Raw genomic sequence first — 25,435 nt, 5'->3', positions numbered from 1 at the left:
AGGTAATGACCAACATTGTCTCATGACTACAATAATTAGAACAAGATGGCGAAATCATAAAATATCAAAAGACTTGGCTCATACGATTTTTAATCCCCAGAATTTAAAATCGGTACAATACAGACATCAGATTTTAGCGAGCCTCCTATTCAACACTTTATTTAAAGAAAGGAAACATTTGTAAATAAATTTGGGTACTAATTCCATCTTTATTATGCAATACAAATAACTGATATATCTCAGTAACTGTAATATGCTTCCCTCATCTCCAAGCCCAGATATTTTCTTTCTTCCATGGTACACCAAAGTTATTTTCCTTTAAAGTTATTTTAAAATCATGGTTAGGTTTAGGGTTTAGCTAAGGGGTTAGACTTTATGGTTAGGTTTTTATTTGGGGTTTGGTGTAGGGGTTAAACTTAGGAAAAAAAGAATGCTCATTGAAAATTCTGATGTTTCTCTTTCTTCCATGGTTTACAACAATTAATTTCCTATTACAATCATGGTTAGGTTTAGGGTTGGATAAAAATAAAGACTTTATGTTTCGGTTTTGGATTAGGGGTTAAACTAAAATTGTTCGTTAGATTGTTTATTTTTCTCTATCGGAGTAAAAGTCTGTCATTTTTGTGACAATGAGCCAAGTTTTGCCATCTCATACTAATTATTATGACTTGTCATGAATCCGGGTAGGTAATGACTTCTTATCATCCACCTAAACCTCATTTAATGTGTTTTTCTCTCTAATCCCTGCTAAAAAGACTAGCTTCGTCCAGTTGGTTTATTCTGGTTAGTGCTGGTTTGATTGTGGGCTAGTTGTTGAGATCAGTATGGTAATGTCTCTCACCATCAAAATTTAGCTGGTTGGCCGCATGTTTTTATTTATTTTTTTATTCATGCAATACTGGTTAAGCAAACTGATCTCAATGTGAACTTTTTTTAGCAGGTATTTTACAGGTTATGTACATTATTTATGCAGTTACACTACAATCTGAGACACATTATCCTCTTAATGTTATTATATTTGGGAAAAGGAAAAGTCTCTTTCTCTGATAACATCTTAATTATTCTTGATTATGAGTATGCAAGATTTCCTGGATACAGATCCTTTAAGGCTGTCTGACAGTTTTGTCAGTACCTGAAAGTGTGTTTTAAGATCACTGGGAAGCCATGATTCCCATGTGCACGTAAGGCTTGACAAACAAGACAAGGATTTAGGCTCCATTTAGGGCCAAATGCATTTCTCATATTTCATATTTCAGAGCAAAAGCTTTCTCATAAAAGTATTTTAGTATTGATTCTGTTTGTGACACACATAATTCAAATGTATCTTTGCAACTTGCTGCTTGACAGGGATATTGCTTTTTTGAAAGATACCAACAGTTAAACCCTGCAAATTATTGTGTGGATCAGTGAGATAATGTTGTTTTTCCAGTGAAGGTCATTTTTGAAGTCTGATAACATTCTGGTGCAGCCATTTCCTAATTCAACTGAATTAAGTCACTTTATCTCTCTGCCATTGTTTTCAATGAAAAGGTTATAACTCATCAAATCACAATGTGCAGAATGTTATTTAGGTCCTCTAGACAGCCATAAAATAAAGAAAGAAAGAAAGAAAAATAAATAAAAGACTTATCAGATTTTCTCCTTGTCTTTCATGAAAGTAGTTCTCAACTTGTGGGTTCCAGATCTGTTTTGATAGGGAAGGTGGACAGCAGGTATAAAACAATGCTAAATTCATACATTACATAAAACACAACTAACCAATCATGCATTGTTAGGAAAGCATAGGCTTATCAACTTTTAAAAGAGAACATAAATCACTTCCCGTTTCACTTTCTTTTGTTATTGACATCAAATGCCAAAATCTATGGCATTTTGGCACAGATTCATCTGTCACTTGATAATATGGCTAATACTAATACAATATTTGGCCAAATGTTTTTTTCATGTGTTATGCTGGTAAACCAGACTTTTTCTGTTTTTAATTATTTACATAATTAGCCTATGCCATTTTACAATTTTGCTCATTGTTGAGCCTATGCAGTCCATGTTAACATGACATTTTGATTTAAAGGGATAGTTAACCCCAAAATAAAAATTATTTACATTTTATTAAGTCATTTAATGAGAAATGTTTTAACTTGGATTTGGAATAAAACAAGAATGAGTAAATCTATGTACAATTTTATTTAAATCTTGTAAAAACATTTTTTCTACTGTGTTGGGTGGCTGCTTGTTGTCCAATGTAAAATGTGAGTCATAAAGCAAAACCAGTTGAGAACCACTGTCCTAATATATCCCTGCTTTTTTGCTGAATAACACATGGCTCTTTTCAGGCCTCTGTGTCACATGTTTCAGGCTGTCCCAGCAAAGCTTTTACCCAGACAATGGGCTTTCTGGATAGTTTGTCTCCTTATTGATGCCTCACCTTGGATCTCTACATCTATATGGAGATGGAGGAGGCTTAGTGCTTTGTGTGAACCAGAAATCCTCCTAGATGCCAAAGGATTACAAGAAGTTTCAAAAACAGTCACAAGTGGGCTCACTTTACATTTTAAAGTCCATACATCTGGCACAAGATGCATTTAACTGACACAATCTGGACACAAGTAGGAGGTGTAGAAAAAAAAAAAAAAAAAAAACGACTACCATATCTCAAAAATAGCAGTCCAGACAGAGCCTTTTGACATGACTATATGCACTCTTTCACCAGCAGGCCAAGTGTTGTATAAATTATTATTTCACTCTGTTCGTTGAGTGAAATGCGCAGTAGGAGCAACAGTTTTCTTAGCATTTTAGAGTGTTGACCTCTGGCATGGTGCTGAGTTGATTGTACTGGGTTTTCAACACCTAAGAGGATCTGCTTTACATATGCATTAGTAGATTTTCCGACCAGAGGCCACACATGAAACATCTATTCATATCGCACAGCATACTCTCACATAATTATCTGACCCCCAGGGTCTTCCAGAGCCCCCTCAAAAGAAAACACAAGCTAATCCTGCGTGTTCCCCAATGAAAATCCACTTAGAGGGGAAAAGCATGCAAAAAAGCATCCAGGCTCCCATTGAATCACTATTAATCCTGTGGGTGGTCAGTAGGAGAATGTTTTTGCTGTTTTAGGCTAAATGTACATGCATTTTAGTGCAAATCCAAGTGTCATCTACACCCAGAGGCGGACTGGCCATCGGGAGAATCAGGACTTTTCCCAGTGGGCCAGCCGCGAAATGGGACATATACTCATCCACCATACCCCTGGCAGGACTGGCTAGGGGTGCCACGAAATCTCTGCTCAGTTTAATATTTCTCAGTTCATTACCTACGCGCTGTTTGACTTCAGCTGGCTACGTTTAAATGCTCACATACAAATGTCTGCGCATGCTCTATAGAGCGCTGGTGCCTCGTGGTGAATTCAGCTACGTGCGTGAGCATTTAAATGCACTTCAAAATACACTTCTTGACACAATATTAATGTAAACAAAGCCCTTTATGTATTAAGAGAGTGTAAACCAACAGGAAAATATCTGCACCGTCTTGACGTGATATTAATGTAAACACAGCTGTTAATGTTTTATGTGATGCAGATAGGACAAAAATCTTATATCTCAAAATATCTGATCCGTGAAATTTGTAAATGCTTCCTAATAGACCTTAACATTAATCAAACAACAATATTGACAAGAAAAGGAGGAAAAGCACCCACTGTCCTTGGTAGGATAACTTTAGGAGCTTTAAGCCCAATACATTTCAATGACAGTTCTGCTTTTCAGTCAAACTCTGACTGTATGGAATATGTATTTATGTACACTACCGGTCAAAAGTTTTGAAACACTTACTCATTCTTTATTATAATATTTTTTTTTTTTTTCACATTTTAGAATAATAGTAAAGTCATCAAAACTATGGAGTAACATAAATGGAACTATGGGAATTATGTTGTGACTATAAATATCCACAATAAATCAAAACTGTGTTATATTTTAGCATCTTCAAAGTAGTCACCCTGTGCCTAGAATTTTCAGAAATGTGCTCTTGACATTTTCTCAACCAACTTCTTGAGGTATCACCCTGGGATGCTTTTTAAACAGTATTGAAGGAGTTCCCATCTATGTTGGGCACTTATTGGCTGCTTTTCTTTATTATTTGGTCCAAGTCATCAATTTCAAAAACTTTATTTTTTTAAATACAATTTTAGTTTTGTAATGAAATACATTAATATGTTGGCACAATTATATTTTTGTCTACAAAACTAATTTCAAACATTTAAGCATACACCTTCAGATCAAAAGATTTTTAATATCACGAGAAACATTTCAGTCAAGTGTTTCCAAACTTTTGACCGGTAGTGTATATCTAATAATCACACAGTAAAAATTGTCAATAATTTAAGTTGTTCTATTTTTTATTATATTACTTTGTTTTTACAGTTGTATCACAGTATTTTTAACTGCTGCTGTTACTTAAAACATAAAGCAGTGTGTACACTGTGCTCTATTTTATTAGTAGCTCTTGAATAATTACTTAAAAAAAAACCTTGAAGGTTTAGAAGGAACACTTGAAGGCTACATTACTTTAATGCATTTTTTTTAAATATTTACATCAATATTAAAATGTTTAAATATATTTTCAATCACATATTTATTTCTTTATTTTTCAGTGATTGGGGTGCTGTGGGAAAAATTAAATACTATTAAGGGGTGCCGTCATTTTACAAAGTTTGGGAACCACTGGTCTAAGAGCACATTTTTGGTCATAGCTCAATTAAGACAAAGTGTTGTTACAGCATTTTGCCTTGGCATGGCAGTTTAGGTCTCCATCATTTGTCTACCATATACTTTTATTATTTTTATTAACAGCTGATCTCTCCTAGACTTTGAGTCATATTAGACCACTACTACAGCACAGTTGTCCCCTAAGCAAGTGTGGTACATGAATTTGGTTAGATTTAAGATCACAATCAGATGCCACCTTTTTATTGGATCATATGAGAATGAAATGCGATTAATCCTTGGGCATAAAACTGAACAAACTACTTAAGTTAATAAATTAAGTTAAGATGGCAATGAAAACAAATCCTCCTACCCCAGAACATTTATCTGGGTTCTATTCTTAAGAGAAAAAAAAGAAAATGAAAAAAAAAAATCACAGCAAGCGTAAGTTTGTTTCATAGAGCTGATGTTTGGAGGAGCCTACACACTATCGTATGTTACACACACACAAAAAAAAAAAAACATTTACACAGGCCACTTAATAGGAGACCATACCTTTTATAACACACAGTTGTAATGGGCACATGACAATCATTTTACATGATTGTCATGTCATGTCACATGACTAAATAAAAAAAAAAGGTTATCTAAAAAAAATACAAACATGCTTTTCCAGTAAAATCAAAGTTTCCCCAATCACAACACATTTAAATTAGCACTATATGCAGTAGTAGAATCTCCCATTTAATAGGACACATATTCATAGACAGCAGCAGCATAGAATCAAAGTCCCTTTAAGGCAAGTCAGGTACAGTGCATCCGGAAAGTATTCACAGCGCTTCACTTTTTCCACATTCTTTTATGTTACAGCCTTATTCCAAAATGGATTACATTTTCCTCAATTCTACAAACAATACCCCATAATGACAACATGAAAGAAGTCTGTTTGAAATCTTTGCAAATTTATTAAAACTAAAAAAAAAAAAAAAAAAAACCATGTACACAAGTATTCACAGCCTTTGCTCAATACTTTGAAGCACCTTTGGCACCAATTACAATCTCAAGTCTTTTTGAGTATGATGCTACAAGCTTGGCACACCTATTTTTGGGCAGTTTCTCCCATTCTTCTTTGCAGGACCTCTCAAGCTCAATCAGGTTGGATGGGGAGCGTCGGTGCACAGCCATTTTCAGATCTCTCCAGAGATGTTCAATTGGGTTCAAGTCTGGGCTCTGGCAGGGCCACTCAAGGACATTCACAGAGTTGTCCTAGAGCCACTCCTTTGTTATCTTGGCTGTGTGCTTAGGTTCATCTTCCAAAAGGACACAGACCCTTCGCCCCAGTCGGAGGTCCAGAGCGCTCTGGAGCAGGTTTTCATCGCGGATGTCTCTGTACATTGCTGCATTCATCTTTCCCTCGAGCCTGACTAGTCTCCCAGTCCTTGCCGCTGAAAAACAAAACCACAGCATGATGCTGCCACCACCATGCTTCACTGTAGGGATGGTATTGGCCAGGTGATAAGCGGTGCCTGGTTTCCTCCAGACATGACGCTTGCCATTCAGGCCAAAGAGTTCAATCTTTGTTTCTCATGGTCTGAGAGTCCTTCAGGTGCCTTTTGGCAAACTCCAGGCAGGCTGTCATGTGCCTTTTACTGAGGAGTGGCTTCTGTCTGGCCACTCTACCATACAGGCCTGATTGGTGGAGTGCTGCAGAGATGGTTGGTCTTCTGGAAGGCTCTCCTCTCTCCACAGAGAAATGCTGGAGCTCTGTCAGAGTGACCATCGGGTTCTTGGTCACCTCCCTGACTAAGGTCCTTCTCCCCCGATCGCACAGTTTGGCCAGGTGGCCAGTTCTAGGAAGAGTCCTGGTGGTTCCAAACTTCTTCCATTTACAGATGATGGAGGCCACTGTGCTCATTAGGACCTTCAATGCTGCAGAAGTTTTTCTGTACCTTTCCCCAGATCTGTGCCTCAATACAATCCTGTCTCACCAGTCTACAGACAATTCCTTGGACTTCATGGCTTTGTTTGTGCTCTGGCATGCACTGTTAACTGTGGGACCTTATATAGACAGGTGTGTGCCTTTCCAAATCATGTCCAATCAACTGAATTTACCACAGGTGGACTCCAATCCAGTTGTAGAAACATCTCAAGGATGATGAGTGGAAACAGGATGCACCTCAGCTCAATTTTAAGTGTCATGGCAAAGGCTGTGAATACTTATGTACATGTGATTTTTTTCTGTTTTTTATTTTTAATAAATTTGCAAAGATTTCAAACAAACTTCTTACACATTGTCATTATGGGGTATTGTTTGTAGAATTTTGAGGAAAATAATGAATTTAATCCATTTTGGAATAAGGCTGTAACATAACAAAAATGTGGAAAAAGTGAAGCGCTGTGAATACTTTCTGGATGCACTGTAACTTGGGAGCCATGTTCATGACGCTTCTTGGCAGCTATATTCTGTCCTTCTATTGGATACAAGTGGGATACAAGTAGCTCCTATATATTTGAGTAGGGAAAGACCTAAATCTCCAAAACAGATGGTCAAGTTTATGATGCGATCAATTAACATATTTAAACTCTGCAATAAAATCTGACAACACTCATACATTGTCATAAATTGTAATTCATTACCACAGACCATGCGTAAAGGAAACACAAAATGCAAATGCAATTTGTCAGGCTGCTCTTGCCAATGCATGTTACAATTTCTCCCATACAACGATCTGTCTAGACCTATACTGTTTCTGATACATACAGTATATATAACACATCAACATGTCATTAGATATTAATATCCATTCTGCGAAATCTTTGCAGTAGCAAAAACAAAAACTAAAAGAAGTGTACACACACTCACATTTTAAAGTCAAAGAAGCTAGAAAGTTAGAGTTTCTCCTGCAAGCCTTTTGGCTGGACACACTCCATCTTGCTTATCAATGTAGAAGCCTCTTTCATGTTTCATGTTGCTGGCACAACAAAACAAAAAAAGTGTACATTTGCTCTGGCTCAAGTTTCAGAGGTGAATAAATCACCTCTCTTTCAGGCAGGAACATGTCTTAATGTGGATGTTACACAGGTAGTACCAAGAAAATTGTAACTTGAAAATAGTTTTTTGGCAACCCAACATCACTTCTTAACACTGTGTTCTTCTCCATAATAATATCTTCAGACAGATCTCAGCTCTTGTTTCTGCTGCTTATGCAGCCTTCATCTCCACCAGTTTAAAGCAGACAAGACACACTAACACCCTCCCCCCTAAAATAAGATGAAATAGAGTGAAAGACAGAAAGATGGAGAGAGAGAAATATAAAGAAAGTAGTGATGGTGTAAGTGTCACGCCTCCCTCGGGCTCTCCACCTCCCTCAGTGTTCCGCTCCTCTTCACCCGACTTCTAAGTCAACACACCTGCACTCAATCAGCTCACTCATCAAGGACAACTTAAATAACTCACCTTCACTCCAGTTCACCTTCACTTTAGTTCACCTTCAAGTTTCACAAAGGACTTTTGTTTGACTGTGCTGCTCTCCCGCAGTGTTTATTTACCAAGTGTTGTGCTAAACCTGTAGATTCTCCTGTTTGTTTATTTATTGTGTATCCTGATATTTCCTCTTCAGTTCTGTGGATGTGTTACCTGGAAACTCACCTTGTGATTCCTTCATCAACCTGTGAAAGCTACTTACTGTAATTTACCTGTTTACTGTGTTATTTAATCTGTATTTGATCTCGCCATGCAAATCCTGTGAGTCACATTAAACTCTCTCACACCTGGTTTCGACCATCTACAACTTGTGTGGCTTGAATTAAGGTAGTTGAAGATTTTTTTGTACATTTGGATAAACTCAAGTCTTATCCAGAACAGTCAACAGACTGACAGCATCTAAAACATTTCTACTTATGAACGATTGAGACCTAAATTGTTTTTTGGATCCTCTGACAACTAGACCAAAGCAAAGTTCCTTAAACATTTGCAAGGATAATGCTTCAGATGAGTGAGTTCAATTCTCCAGAAAACATTTGGGGAGAGAACACTGGTATTCCAGCCTTCCTCAGTGCAGATTATCGTTCTTTCCTTATCACTATAAAAGGTAAAGTCAGTTGCACTCTGTGTGGCTGAATTTAGTTCTCATCAAAAATCAACAAGTTGATGTTGTCATATACATCAGTGTAACTGTACGTTTCATTTACTAATGTGTGTGTGAATGGGTCCCAATTGGTCTGACTAGTCTTTGGAAATTATATAGAATAAATTAGGTAAATGCATTAGCTGTGGTTTGTGGCATAAAATGTGTTAAATGTGATGCTATTAAAAACTGTTAATTCATCTCATTTATCATAAATGCAATAAATTCAATTTCATGAATTTAATATTTTGCCTTTTTAATTAAAAGTCTTCTACAGAAAATAGGAAAATACAAATGAACTTGGTCACTTTAATTGAGTTTCATTTTTTTTTTTATGGCTGGTTATTAAACTCAATTAAAATACTTTGACTGTTCATTATTGAATGTGGCTGAACAGCAGGATTAAAGGTGGTTTAATCAATGCCACATTAGTTTGCAGAAAACTCGCACACTAGACTGGCAAAAATTCATATGCAGAAAAATGTTGAAATAAAGGACAGAGACATGCACAGCATTACATGGTACAGTGGAAATACGAATGGATTTCTCTTCCATCTATCATTGTTTGAAAAGGCCACATCAATATGAAATCTGTTTATTACTCTCAGATGCTTGGTGCCTCAGTTTTATAGCTCCCATGAATGGTAATGATCTTTATTTATTTTTGCCTCATATCACAGCCAATGATGAATTAAACTGAGCGGACAAAACAGGGTTTCCCCAATGGCACTTAAATGGCACTTGGAAAAAAAAAAAAAATATTTATATATATATATAATCATTTAAATATCTGCAATTTATATTTTACTTATAAATAATTTAGTCACAATTAATAGCTACTTTTGAATGGATGTCAGTGGAAAAAAATGATTTTTTTTTTTTTTTTTTTTTGGTCCAGATGCTGTAGTTACAGCATTTTCCAGTAGGGGCTAACGGGGCCAGTCAAATATTATTTAGGTTAGTATACTTTTATGTCTCCCCATGTTGAAAAGTCTTTGGGTCTGTGGAAAACAAGTGTAATAGATGAAGATGTTGGTGCATGTTTGCTGATGTGTCCTCTGTTATGTTTACAGCTGGAGAACTATATTCAAGAGAATGTGCGATCAGAGATGGAACGGAGTGTCATTCACACCCAGACTGCCACTATGCTGGAGATAGGAACCAATCTTCTAAGCCAGTCAGCAGAGACCACACGCAAACTGACAGATGTGGAGACACAGGTGAGTCTAATCAAACGAGACTGACAGCATCTAGAGCAGGGGTGGGCAACTTTTTTGGTAAAGGGGCCACATCATGCTTTAAGTAGTGCATAGGGGGCCAAATTGTATTCCTTTTGAGATACAATGTTCCGCATTGATTTGGTTTTTGTATCTTTTAAGCCCAGAAATAGTTGGGTACTCAATTTTCTTAAGTGTATATGTGACTAATGGGACTATTCTGCAATTGCCTAAAGTATCATATTGCTCTATAAAGGTAGATACTTTTCTATCAGGCATAAAAAACTAAATAAAGGCAGAGCTTATTATAAATTGTTTATTTTACCATCGCTACCTCCCTGTTAATTTATTATTCAGTTTAACACTGATCGTTTTAAATGTAATGGAATGACATGTCAAAAATCTCATACAGAGATATAAATAAAAAATCCAGAGCATGGGAGATTGTGAGTGCACAAGTTGGTTTTCCAGGTAAAAATATATGCAAATTGTCAAAGTTAATCATGTGTGACATTATGCTAGTCATAAACCATACACAATATTTACTTAATTTCCATGAAATTATAAATAACAATAAATAATACATTACTGTGCATGGTTGAATGATGTGCATAGTGAAACTATGCATCAGGTTCAGGCAGGTTAGACAGACACAAGTCAATAATAATCACAAGTGCTGGTTTTATTTCATCATTTTGTGTCTACTTTAACAACTGATTATGATTTATTTACTGATTAACTGACTGATTACTGATCTGATTTAACTACTATATGAACTATATAAACAGTTAAAGAAACAAATTTAGTCTAGTTTAAAATCTGTTTTGGCCAGTTGCCTTTTAGTTTATTCAATAGAGTGTTGCCAGGGCAAATATAATTTGTAAAATTAAAAACAAATGTGTCCTTGTTGATTGTAACTATGGCAACATGCGCCCCTGAAACAGTGACGAGCACCGCCTTGACTGCACAAAACGCTTCCTCTACTAGAGAAAGCAGCAGCCGCACGGCGAATCCACCGCTTGCCGTGTCCTGTGTGAAACGGCCGTAACAATTTCCTTGACCAGAATATTGACTAGAGATCGCTAAGTTTGTTCAAAGGGGAAAACGAGATCTAGAAAGAGTGCACTCGCGTGCATGGCTGCCAGATTGCACAAAATAAGTATAACATTAGGCGGAATATTTCCAATTTGCTCAAGTATAAATCTAAAATTTGTGGTGTTGAGTCTCTAAATGCTTGTGGAGGCGCATTAAGTCCCAATGCAAGATAACAGAACTATCCAACGAGGAAATAAAAAAAAAATAAAAAAACGCTTTTAGGATAAATGAGCCACCAGGGGCGGATTTCTGAGGCCCCAAGCAACCAGCCAACCCGGGGCCCCATTTTGAACATTTTTGCTTAAAAACTTACAGAAAATGAATTTTAAATCATAATTTTAAATTCATCCTATCAGCCGTTGTAGCCAAGTACATATAAAATGTTTAATGGAATAAAAATCTAGTTAAAATGATTTGTACGTCTTCCAGTTTTTCCACAATACAGTGATAAAAAAAGAAATGTTTACCTACATATCGTTTTACAAAACACTTTTTTTTTTAATGAACAGCGTGTGCAAAACCTACTACTTCACTCACTAATATTTTGCAATAAGGTTGTTCTTTAATATTATTTTAACCCAACAATTTTTTTATTGTTGTCCAGTTTGTCATTATAGTATGTTACAGTATTATATTATTACTTTAAGGATTTGTTATATACAATAGTAATTATATTTACTAATATTTAACAGTATTGAATTTAATAGTATTTAGTCTTATTTACTTTTACCTGGAGCTCATATTATGACGCTCCAGTGTATTGTTCACCATGTTGCAAAAGGCTGTATTTTATGTAGGCATCGTAGGCAATATTTGTAGCAGTAATAGTAAACATACAAGACACGGCGCCCCCCCCCCCCAACACACTAGAGCAGAAGGGGAAAAAAACATTGCCGTTTATCAAGCACTGGAATAATGTTAAACATTGTAACAGTCACCTCTTTGCAACCTGGACTTGTTCAAAACGTTAAATCTTTGTGACACCTGCACTAAAAACAGTAGACGCTGTGCAACGAATGAAACAGAATGCAGGTGTCTCAACATGTGTTTTTAACTTTGTCTAAAAATGTGCCAGTCCTGTGTGAGATACTGAAGAAACAGCGAGATGTGGTGCAGCAGTCAAGGATGTACTGCACGTCCAGCACGTGATTACATAGGAAAACCATTGAAAAACAGAGCAGACGCACGCAAAACATGTTTGGTGTGAACGGCCCCTAAGTCATTCGTTCGCGCGTATCTGTGAGTGAGAGCGAGTGTGCGAAACAAGTTTGGAAGGCCTGGATATTTTTTCATAAATAACAAACCAAACTCCTACTTGAAAAACTGACCCGAACCCTGCGGACCTCTAACGCGAACCACTCTGAGAGCGCTGACAACAGCATATTCTTGTGTGTACCCAGAACAACATGTGACATGTTACACTTCAAGCGTTTTTTTTTTTTTTTTTTTTTTGCAGTGCAAAAAACGTCCGGGGCCCCACGCAATTGCGTGGTTTGCGTGGTGGTTAAAATCGCTACTGTGGGCCACATTAAACCATGTGGAGGGCCAGATCCGGCCTGTGGGCCGTAAGTTGCCCAGGTCTGATCTAGAGAAATAAATGACATCACTGAGCTTGTTCAGTCATGACGCAAATTTGTAGGTGGCTAATTCATACCTCAAACATGAATTTTGAAACCTATTTGTGCTTTAAAAATGTTTTTTTTAAAAAAGTAATTAAATGTTTCTACATATGATGTCTGATTCATCAATAAAGTTAATTCTCTGAACAGTTTTATTAATTGCAGGGAGGTTCTTTCTGTCTTAGCAGTGAAATGCCTTTTCTGACTATTTGACAAAACTACATATTGAAGACAAGCAGTCATGAAAAGTGGGATCACTTCACCTCTCATACCATTATTTGTCCAAATTTCTCTATTTTAATATGCAAACTGCTCAATAATTTGTATTTGTGACTTCAAATGACAAAATTAGGCCTCAATGTATCACATTTGCCACTCAAAGCAACGCTTGCCAATCTGAATAGTGTGTGTTATTTCACTCATCTGAATTCATAATTCAGTCCAAGCATTGGCCAACAGAAGCAAGGTTAATTGGCCATGCTGAGTAGTGTTGGAAGAAAATCAGACAGTGAAAACAGCCTAACTAAAACAGACATAGTATTTATCCTCTCAAAGGGTGATTATTATACACTGTTATGTTTTTGCTTTCATTGTGTCTTTTAATCTCTTGTCAGCAGTTCTTTTAAAATCATAATGCAGCCTGAACAAATATTGGACTGTTTTGTCAGAGCACATGTTTGTTGGGTCAGAGTTGCTTGAAAAAACAAGCAGCTGTTAGAAGAAACAGCAGTGATGGGATAATCACTTACTCCTGATACATGTGGGACTTTTTGGAGGCTTGATTGAGGCTTCAGAAACTTACAGTAACCCTGATTAACACTGATTAACATGCATATATTTTCAACAATGCTACTCCAAACAGTGTGCTTGGATAAAGTTATGGGCAGTCTCAACATTGCAAGCATTTTAACATCTGGTATTATCTTCAAATAAAACTAAAAATAATAATAATAATTATATATATATATATATATATATATATATATATATATATATATATATATTCTGTACATCTGCATTCAAGCAAAGATGAAAAACTACTAGTTGGACAAAAAAATCACCATCATTCTCCCATGTCTTAAAATATTCCAAAAGTAATCTCTCTTTCTGCTTGTCTGTCATGTGGGCCTATTTGCAGGTGCTGAACCAAACCAGTCGCCTGGAGATCCAGCTGCTGGAACACTCTCTCACCGCTAACCGGCTGGAGAAGCAGCTCTTAGAACAGACCCAGGAGGTCTCCCGCCTCAATGACAAAAACAGGTGAGCCTTTTGGGAATGTGCAGCATCTTGGTCATCTGCGTGAGGAGTTTCTCACAAACAGAAGTGCAAATACAAAAGTCTTGGGATTTATTTGTGTATCAAATTGCATATTTTAATGGCCTGTGTATAATTGTAGATTTTATTGTAATCTTACAAGAGCTCACAAAATCTTTGGGACATTTTGTTGCATGCATTTGTTATATATTTTGATACTTAAAGTGTAACTGATAGAGATCTTTACCATTCATTACCATTTTTCAAAATTGTTGTGAAAGCTAATCCATGCTGAAATGGGGAGATTCATGACTCTTAAAAGTTTAAAACACTTATTTTGGTTTGCAGTGATTACATGTTAAAGGTGTCACTAGCATCATCGAAGCAAATTGCTAAAAAATTATTTTGTTTTCATGCATGGTGTGAAGCACTGCTGTGTAGCTGTTTATTTGACCAAAAAAAAAAGTTTTCTTTCTTCAGTAATTAGATTTTTATTTTATTAAAGTTTTATGAATTAATTTGATTAAACACCAGTTGATGATATAATTTAATTAAAACATAAAACATGGAATCCAGAAAAGAATAATATGGATTTCATAGCGCCCTAGTTACTTGCAGCTTTATACAGTGCCTGTGTACACAAGAAGAAAATCTGAGAAAAGCCTTTATTATTTTAATACCACAAAAGGAGTCAGTATTTTTTTTAACTATTTTTTTTTAAATAAACATAATAAATAGTATAAGATCATGATTACATTAAGAGATTTTTACTGTTATAAAAACACTAATTTGTGTGTGTTAGTGGAATTGAAGGTACCAGAATAAACATGAAATCTCTCCAATTATAAAATAATCTGTGTTGTCATCTGAGCTTGTGCAACTACTTTGGGTTGACTGTAGCGGCTGCCGTAGGCTCTCGCATTACTTTGATGATGCAGCAAATTTCTAACCACCATACACTGCATCAAGTCAGGTGCCGATCGGTCTGCGTAGCATGAAGTCGAACACACCTATTCACTGTTTTCAAACAGGTTTCCCAAACACTCCCCTCTTCCTCCATTGGTCAAAAAACTGATAGCCTCACCCAAACTCATGGCATTAGTTGAGCCAATGTTGCTATGTTGAGCTGGTCAGGATGCTCAAACAAACAGAGCATTATTTTGAAAGCACTACAGAGCTCAAGTTTTAACAATTTTTAATGCATCTACAAACTGATCACTTAAAGTTTTCTGTGCAAATTAAGCTAGGATAGGAGAAATATTTTAACATCAAAAAATTTACAAACATCACCTTTGAGTAGATGGTCCTTTAATGTTTTCCAGGATGCATCAGGACGCAGTGGCATTTTCATTACAAATGTGATGTAGCACTCAGGGCCAAAGACAGGTCATCATTGATATAAGAGAGGTATTTTTCGGTTTTCCTCTGTGTCCCAGATGTATATTTCAAAAACTAAAAATAAGTTTGCCTTAGAAAGCTGGGATCCCTACATGCTTCACATCTGTGTATTTTTATGACCTCATAATAATGTTCCATTAAACAATGAAGCTGCAGAACTGCAAACGCCTTTGACAGAACAGCACTCTATTACAGTAAACAGGCTGTCAAGCAGAAATGAAGAAAATATGTTTTCATCTTCCTCTGTTGGTCTTTGGGGAAGCATAGTTCTGCAATATTGCATCTATCTGATAAGCCCAATTATAATATGCAAGCTTTTTATGGAATGTTAAACTTTCCTTCACATATTGGGACAACAAGGTAATTTATTCACAACTGAAATATTGTGGAACAGGATTTGATTTACTTACAAACTGTATCACATCTACAAATTAGGATGGCTAAAGAAAATAAGTAATTTAAAAAAAATATTTAGTGTATTTTTAAGGCAACATGACAAGGTATGCCCAAGAGCAGAGAACCCAAGAAGGATGCATGCTGGCAGCTCTCAAACAACAAGAGATAGAGAGATTTCGGGAATGCATCTTTTGACTAGCTGAGAGTAGCTTGTTCAATCTGGGTGGGTAGATTGTTATAAAAAAATAAAAAAATAAAATAAAAAATAAAAACCCAGCTGCAGAGTCATTATTTGGAGTAATAAAGATCAGGCCTGTGGGATTTATTGTCTTTATTTGGAGTTTGGTGTGATGCGAACTCGCACAGCCTGTCAGACTGTTTCAAATTTGATGGAGAAGCACAGACAACAACACCATCTGTGAATGGCAGCAGTATGCAGGTGTTTACAGGTTTATAGCCTCTCAGTCTTACAAAGGTGTGTCATATGGAATCTTGTTCAAGTGTGTCATGTGCTGTCAGAGAGATGTTCAAACAAACAAGCACTCATTAACAGACAGAGCGATGTATGTCTATACGATATAATAATATAGTAAACAAAAATGTTGTGTCTGTATTTTGTAGGCACAATTTCTGAATCAGGAGCAAATTATAATATGCATATACATGTATATTCTGTACACATTTAGGAAATTGTGTAGGGGATTAAGCACTTTGTATATGAGTGGTAGCAACCATATTAAACTGCAGTTTGAGCATGGCTTATATCAAGCAGAAAGACATTTGTTTGGTGATTTAATTCCTTTTCTCAATTTTTTGAGCTCATAATATACAAACAGCAAATATGAACAAGCCATCGTGTTTCTCCTCAGCTACTTGGAACAGCGCTTTGCTGCCATGGAGGCCAGACACAGCAGAGAGCTGCAGGCCATCCAACAGGAGAAACAGCAGCTGCTGGAACTACTGGAAAGACAGAGTCACCTGGTCAATGTGCTGGAGGGAGATCTGGCTAGCTCCACACGTAACAGCACCCTGCTCCAACGCCAGCAGGCCACACTCACAGATACAGTGCAGCAGCTACTGGCTGTGGTCAGTCACTGTAATGGTTAGTGCCAATTCACATCTTTTTAGCTGCATACAGTTTATGTCACTGTTTAAATTCAAGGAACCCAAGACAAAATTTATATGTGTGGGTTAAGTAACAGAGGGATCCCATTTGCACAGGGTCCGGGACCACAGCTCCTTACTCATTCTGTGCTGCCTGCTCTTACTGATCTGCAGGATTAACTGTGTTATTTTTATCACAATATTTTATTTTTTTAAATGATTATTCTAACTACTAGTTAATGAATGTGTTTACTTAACAGCTGTATACTTTACAATATACCGGTATTCAGTATAATGTATATAATGGTATATACAATATTATGGTAACATGTTCATATATATTATACATATTACATGTTAATATGAATAATTACAATATAATTAATATTAACTATGTAATCACAAGCTTCTCCAAAAACAGAATTACAAATTCCATAAGTACACGTTGTTATTTGAATTACTCAGCACATGCATATGTATTTAGACTGTACCATGAAGACCAAAGTAAAGTGTGACCATAAATCCTTGTAAGTGTACTTACTTGTATTATTACTCAGCATATTAAACAAATTTCTGTTTCACAACCTAAAAATATTCTATGTGCTTCCAGATATTTCTGCTCCTCTTGAGAAGGAGATGGTGAAGTTCAGGGACTGTGCTGAGATATTCAAATCTGGAGTTACAGAAAGTGGCATATATTACATTCATCTTCCTAACTCTACACAAAAAACTAAGGTTAGTAGTTTTTAACCATCTTAAACCTGCCAATAAGCACTTTAAGAACCTCTAGTATTGAATTTTATGTAAAGGTGAAGTCTGTAATTGTAATCAAGGTGTACAGTATACACTATATGTGTATATACAGTGGCATGCAAACGTTTGGGCACCCCTGGTCAAAATTTCTGTTGCTGTGAATAGTTAAGTGAGTAGAAGATTAACTGATCTCCAAAAGGCATAAAGTTAAAGATGAAACATTCTTTTCAACATTTCAAGCAATATTGGTGTATTATTTTTATTTTGTAAAATTGTAGAGTGAAAAAAGGGAAAAAAGCACCATGCAAAAATTTGGGCACCCCAAGAGATTTGAGCTCTCAGATAACTTTTACCAAGGTCTCAGACCTTAATTAACTTGTTAGGGCTATGGCTTATTCACAGTCATCGTTTGGAAAGGCCAGGCGATGCAAATTTCAAAGCTTTATACATACTCTGACTCCTCAAATCTTGTCCCAACAATCAGCAGCCATGGGCTCCTCTAAGCAGCTGCCTAGCACACTGAAAATTAAAATAATTGATGCCCACAAAGCAGGAGAAGGCTATAAGAAGATAGCAAAGCGTTTTCAGGTAGTCGTTTCCTCAGTTCATAATGTAATTAAGAAATGGCAGTTAACAGGAACGGTGGAGTTCAAGTTGAGGTCTGGAAGACCAAGAAAACTTTCAGAGAGAACTCTTCGTAGGATTGCTAGAAAGGCAAATCAAAACCCCTGTTTGACTGCAAAAGACCTTAAGGAAGGTTTAGCAGACTCTGGAATAATGGTGCACTGTTCTACTGTGCAGTGACATCTGCACAAATATGACCTTCATGGAAGAGTCATGAGAAGAAAACCTTTCCTGCATCCTCAGCACAAATTTCAGTGTCATAAGTTTGCAAATGAACATCTAAACAAGCCTGATGCATTTTGGAAACAAGTCCTGCAGACTGATGAAGTTAACATATAACTTTTTGGCCGCAATGAGCAAAGGTATGTTTGGAGAAAAAAGGGTGCAGAATTTCATGAAAAGAACACCTCTCCAACTGTTAAGCACGGGGGTGGATCGATCACACTTTGGGCTTGTGTTGATGCCAGTAGCACAGGGGAACATTTCACTGGTAGAGAAAAGAATGGATTAAATTAAATACCAGCAAATTCTGGAAGCAAACATCACACCATCTGTAAAAAAGCTGAAGATGAAAAGAGGACTGCTTCTACAACAGGATAATAATCCTAAACACACCTCAAAATCCACAATGGACTACCTCAAGATGCGCAAGCTGAAGGTTTTGCCATGGCCCTGACAGTCCCTCGACCTAAACATCATCGCAAATCTGTGGATAGACCTCAAAAGAGCAGTGCATGCAAGACAGCCCAAGAGTCTTTTTAAATTTTCATTAAACATTATTTTGATGGTTCGTCCGGTTCCCGCCTACTCCTTGCCCACATTACCTTGTTACAATATATATTCAAGGTTTGTATATTTAATATAAATATATTCTCCTATTCCAGTTTAAACCACTTGGAAGGATTACTTAATTATATATGTAAACACTGTGGCTCTGTGGTGCTGTTAAAACTGTATTTGTTTGAGGATCCCATCCAGGGGTGCGTTTCCCATACAACAATGTAACTCACTGCTGAACCACCATAGTACGATGCATCGTTAAAGAAACTAACTAGGTAGTCATGGCTGTTTCCTGAAACCTTAGTAACTATGTTCCATATCCATCATTCGAATCACGTTGGTTCAACAATGTGGAGGTGTCGTTAATGATCTTAGGCGGGGGGGGGGGAGTAATAACTTCTGCAGAGATCGAATGGATATCAAATTGTAACAGCTCATTTATATGGTCAGAAAGCCGCTTATTGTGAGACTGCTGCTTAAGACATGAAATAGACATTTACGTTTATATGCACTTTGTAAGTGGCATACTCTTTACTACAGCATACAAGCGGTTGGGTCAGTAAGCAGCTCCATAGCAACGTTATTTCCCCACAACGCTGCTGTTAATAACAAATATGGCATCTGAGGACTACTTTGCTATTTTCTGTTCTCCGTTATTTTGGTTTATTTTCACATTTCCTCTGTTGCTAGTGTGTTTGTTTTCATTGCGACCTGTCGCAGCATTGAGCTGCAATAGTGGGGTTTCCCTCTTACCTCACTTTACTGCACTTGAGCACATATGTGCACTCTTCAAAAACCAGTAAGAACACCACTTTTATTCTTGACACAATGAGAGATATAGAATTAAATATATATGGAGTGAAAGATACAGACTGGGTCTGGTAAATGGGGCTCTGGCGAAGCTGTGTGGTGTTGCATGGCAACAAACATATGATTTTCAACTTGCTTTTCAGTGACAGAATTTAAAACCCTTCACCATCTGAATTTAAATACAAAATATAATATCCCATTAGATGACCAAAAATACTCTGTCGTTTTGTAATGTGTTTTGTGTTAGTGCTTTTGTAGGGCTTTACCAGTTGTTTAGATCAGTGTTACTATCAGAAATAATTAATAATTATTTCTGTAGTTATTAACTAATATTGATAATAAACTAATAAACCCTGAAGGGTTTACCCAGGCCCTGTAATTGTTCTTATTGGAGTCGTCGTCTCTGCTGGATTTTTGGACGATGGCGACGTGTGTATCTGAAGCTGGCGAACTGTTTTCTGGACCAAGTGGTCTCGGTATGTCAACCTGAGCCCACGTGTCCACGACGGCAGTCAATGAGTGGAGCCAATCGGTTCAGTAGGTCCTGGCCAACTAACAGTGGTTCCGTATTAATGGGACATATGTAAACAGGGTCTGTTAGCATCATCCCTTGAAAGGTGTCAATCCAGGCCCATTTTGTGATAGACAACCTATCTTGCGTGCAGCTTGTGATGCTTACGTTGTAGGTCTCTGTCTATAACGGTTTGCCAAGGGAGAGCTTTGCTCTAGCCAACTCTGTGAAAGTGTTGGAACCCATTAGACTATTTCGGAACCGGTGTCGAGTAGTGTGTGGAAGCTGAATGACCCATGTGTCAGGCATTGCCCTTACGGTACAGATCGCCCAAGAAGGTCAGAAAAGGAGGGTGTGGCATGTTAGGAGTGACTGTTTTGGGGAGCAACTTGGACACTGTTCCCCTTTTCCCGACCTACAAAGTAAACTTTGGCGTTAACGGGAGGGGGTACATCGTCTAGTCATACTGATGGGGTTTCAGTGCCGTGTTCCTTTGAGGAGGTCGACGGACCTGGTGAACAACGGAGCACATCAAGCTTAGTTACTAACTCAGTCAAGCGTCTCCTAATATCCTCCATTTCCTCTCTCAAATCTTGTTCTCTGAGGGGATTTGAAACCTTGCCTACCCACTCACCTTCTTGTTTGGGTTTTCGTTCGAAATGCGCATTTCTTTTCGGCCGGCGAACATTTTGTTGTTTAGGGCTGCCGTGACCCTGGGGGTGTGTCTGGTTACCACCCCCCTGGTTCTGTTGCCTACCCTGCTGGCGGGGTGATCGGCACCTCTGGGGTCCTGTTGTAGCATTCACCTTAACGCGAGGCATTTCGTTGCCTTCAAGTGCTAGGTCTGCATATGAGGCTTGGATCCCCAGGGCTCTGGCGTTGCCTTCATGCCCTCGGGCAGGGCGCACACGTGTCTCCCATGCCAGTTGCGCGTATCTTCTGATTTCCTGCATGGTGGGGTTGCCCATTCTGCAGTGCATCGTGATGTCATATCGCACGCACTCGTGGAGGTTGTGAATGAAAAGAGACTTGAAAGCTCATTCCTCCTCCAGACCTGGTTCATTACTTCATTGGAAGTACGTGGTTCTCAGGCATCTATAATACTCACGCGGAGGCTCGTGCCTCTTCTGGGTGACGGTGAAAGCAGCTATGGTAGTGGAGGCTTCGTCGATATACAGCGAATACTCCTTGCGTAGGGCTTTACACAGAGCTGAGTAGTGGTTTCGTGTACCAGTCGGTAGTGTTTCCATGAACGCATGGACACTCCTTACCGTGGTCTTCCATATAAGCTTGAGTTTTTCACGCGACGAAGCATAAGGCAAATCAATCAGGCAGTGCTCAGTTTCCCTAAGATAATTGTCGATGTTTGAATCTCGATTACTTGGGTCAAAGCGTTCTATGTCCCCTGCGAGGGACTCGAGTTGTCGGATGCGCAAGTGTTGGTGTCGGTATGATCACGGGTCATCCGAGTCATCCAAAACATCATAGTCACTCGGATCGCTATAGCGATGAGGACGACTTCCTCCCCTTCGTGGTGGGGAAGGAGTCCAGTCGACACGTGGGGGTGGACCCCGGGTTGTGTACATCTCCCTGGCTAATGGGATCTTTGAGCCGCTTACACCACTCTGGGCTTGAAAATAATCGTCCCCCCTTCGTGGTGTGGAATCAGTCAGTTTGAAACGCAAGGTGGCGTGACTGAAAACTGACGGGGGGGGCAACTATAAGGAGGGGCACCTGCATCCAACCAGCGGGCCGCTGGAGGATTTTGAAAGGTGTCTTGGAGGACGAAGTCAGAGACTGTACCACTAGGGGCAGCTCGGCTCCTAGCGTATGTTCCTGGGTTTCTCAGGGGCACATTTCTATGCGTAGCGCTAAAAAGGGGGCCATCTTCTATGCCAGATGTCGTGCGGTGCGTTTCAGCTGCACTTACCTGATCTGACTCTACTTTTAGCTGGGCAGCTTGCAGCTGCCTGCGCAGGGTTTCGTTTTCCTCCTGCATCCGGGCATTATCTTTCTGTGCCTGGACTTTCTCAGTTTGGGTGCACCTAATTTCTTGGTGCAGGCTGAGATTTTCCTTCTGCACCGCATTGTAGCTGCTCTACAGCTGGGTGAGCTGGGCCTGGTGCTCGGCGGTTTGCAGTTGGGTTTTGCGGTGATGAAGAAGGAACATTTGGCCCACAAGGTCCAGGATTGTGCGCATTAGCTTCCCGACCGGGTTGTTGACATAATCAACTAGTTCCTGCAATGCTTCATCACAACGACTAATGTTATAGCCGTTAAGGTTATCTCTCTCCTCTATGGAGAGATGAAGGACAACAGCAACTACATCTTGCAGTGCTGGGTCAACTAACCTCTGTGAAGCTTCAGCTCCAGTCACGCAGGGCGATTGGTGACTCATTTTACTGGGGCCGTAAAAATTCTTGTGATAGTGGCTCTGTTAGCTTGTTGTTTTACAGTTGATATACTGCTAACATGAAAGCACAGTTGAGAGGCTTCGACCTGTGGCTTACGGTCTACTGTTATGTAATGTGCAAATTTCACTGCGTTCTCTCTTTGGTTGACGTCAATGAAGTGACTTGGTACCTCTCTGTAATATTTAGATGAAAGCGTTAGGAGTTAAATAACAACAACAGCAGATTTTAAGCAGACTATAGTAAATTTACCAACCCCTAATTCACTCTTAAGAGAACTTTCACACCACACTGGCTTATGTTTGGCTTTGAGAAGTAAATTGTCAAACAGAACCAAACTTTGAAGTATGGATTCAAGTTATTACTTTGGATTCTTATGCATACACACTATGACAGAACTGGCACGTAGGATGCCTCACACGGGGCACCAATTATTATGTAGGGCTTTACCGGTTGTTTAGATCAGTGTTACTATCAGAAATAATTAATAATTATTTCTGTATTTATTAACTAATATTTAAATTAATTAATTGGATCTAACTCATTAAAACCTCATATGGGACTCCAGTAAATGTAGTGTGCTACGTTTAGGAGCAAGTTTGGTTATTAGCAATAATTAATAATTATCAAAGATAATTATTAATTATTAAAATCAATAGAACATTGATGAGAATCAATGTTAGTTTTTTTTAATCCTTTAAATCAACAATTATCAAAGATAATCGTTAATTGTTAACATTGATGAAACATTAATTAAAATTAACACTAGCTTATTGATCATTCAAATTCAATCAAAGATAATTATCAATTATCAAAATTCAATAGAATAAGGATGTTAATGTTAATAAGGATTAACATTGACGGGGCACCACCCTGAAATCAGGGACTAATAAACGAATAGTAAAACAGTCTCAATATTAGATTGTTTTCTTAGGAAAATAGACATCCAAAGAATATCGATTTTCGGGGAAAAAAAACAATGAATGAAGGTTTGAATCCGAGCACTTCACTTCTGTAGGCAAACGGATGAAGATGCGAATTGCTCGGCGGTCGAACACAGTGTTTGGTTGAACACAGAGTAATCTCAACTCGTCCAGCGAGATGGAGATTGTATGAGTACAGTTTCAAGTCGGACATTACTTCCTTGTGCCACGAGGTTGCACCGGAGAGCAGAAAAAAAACTACGTCTATATTCGGTGAACAAAGTCGCTGGAAGCAACTCATGAAACATTTTAGAGGTATTTCAACTCCTGATGATGTCATGTTTGAGGGACATTCTGTTGTGTGCCTCATCCAATAGAAGTTGAGAGCTCGATCCTTTAGTGAGCAAGGCTTCCTGGATTTGTAGTCTGTTTTGGACTCCCTTTGTTTGATTTTGGCGCATACTGTAATATATACAGTAGTAGAACTCAGACAGTGTAAATAAATGCCTACAAAAGGACAACATACACCCTGCTTGACTCTCTATCCGATGACGACATCATGAGAATTTTCTGGCTTCCAAGGACCAAGGTCCTAGAGAGGGCCACAAGAAGAAACTATTCCTTAAGTCCAGCAATGCAGTTCTTAGCTGCACTGTGTTATTATGCTGTGCAAATTTTTATGGAGGTGGTTGGTGATGGCCTGTGGCTCAGCAACACCTTTGCTGTTACAGCTTATGAACACCATGCTGACTTCCTCCTCAAGAAATCCAGCTGGCCAATCAACAGTTCCATAATACTGCCAACATTCCCAGAGTGATTGGCGTCATCGATGGCACCCTTATCCAAGTGACAAGTCCTATGGTGAATGAGCCCTTGTACATTTGCAGGAAGGGCTATCCAACCATTAATGTTCAAATAGTGTGTGATCACCTTGGGGTTTTCACTGACATTGTGGCAAAATGGCCTGGAAGCACACATGACTCTTAAGTGGGCAAATTCAGCAATTTGGTGACAGTTGGCTGCTGGGAGACAGTGAATGTCCTCTACTGCAGACCGCCACTGCAGAGGAAAGGTTCAATCAGGCCCATGGAAGGACACGCTCTATAGTGGAGAGGGCTATAGGAGTGTGGAAACAATGTTTTTGCTACATCAGCAAGTCCATGAGAACATTTAATTCAGAATACAAGAAATTATGATTTTTTTTTTTTTTTTTAAATATAGGTTACTCTATTTTCTATTATTTCATCTGACTGACATAACTTATGTTAATAAACATTTGTGTAATTTTTTCCCCCTACAAACTTTAATTGAAAGACTGCTGCAAAAAGAAGCATATATATGCATATATATATATATATATATATATATATATATGTACATATATATATTTTATAACAAAGCCTATTGAGAATATTCCATATTATATTATATTCTACTTCATATTGGCTATATAATATTATACATATATTAAAGTGTAATATTTTGAAATGTGAATGAATGAATTTTACACTTAGCGCTTTTCTGACACTACACTCAAAGCACTGCAGATATGTTGCATATGTGTACAGTACAGATAACTTTTTATATCAGTGAAAATCACTAACATACATATTATGTTTTACATATATTGCCATATGTGAAATTCCTCTTTGGGAATGTTGTAACAAAGATATTCGATTGTAAATAATAAAATAACACCTTTTCTAT

General features: G+C 37.9%; 1 protein-coding gene across 2 annotated transcripts in view; it reads left to right on the top strand.

The window, feature by feature from the left end:
- The window catches only part of LOC127420812 (angiopoietin-2-like), a 47,015-nt gene that overhangs the window by 673 nt on the left and 20,907 nt on the right, over positions 1-25,435 (top strand). For both annotated transcript variants that reach the window (XM_051663363.1, XM_051663362.1), the window contains exons 1-5: positions 1-2; positions 9,907-10,053; positions 13,903-14,024; positions 16,682-16,914; positions 17,527-17,651. The exon at positions 1-2 is cut by the window's left edge and continues 673 nt beyond it. In XM_051663363.1, coding sequence (XP_051519323.1) covers positions 1-2; positions 9,907-10,053; positions 13,903-14,024; positions 16,682-16,914; positions 17,527-17,651 — 629 coding nt within the window. The remainder of the gene's footprint in view (positions 3-9,906; positions 10,054-13,902; positions 14,025-16,681; positions 16,915-17,526; positions 17,652-25,435) is intronic.

This window comes from Myxocyprinus asiaticus, chromosome 30 (assembly GCF_019703515.2).
Source record: "Myxocyprinus asiaticus isolate MX2 ecotype Aquarium Trade chromosome 30, UBuf_Myxa_2, whole genome shotgun sequence".
In the NCBI taxonomy this organism is placed as follows: Eukaryota; Metazoa; Chordata; class Actinopteri; order Cypriniformes; family Catostomidae; genus Myxocyprinus; species Myxocyprinus asiaticus.
Note: the sequence above shows the minus strand (reverse complement) of the source record. Positions and strands in the feature narration are given on the sequence as shown.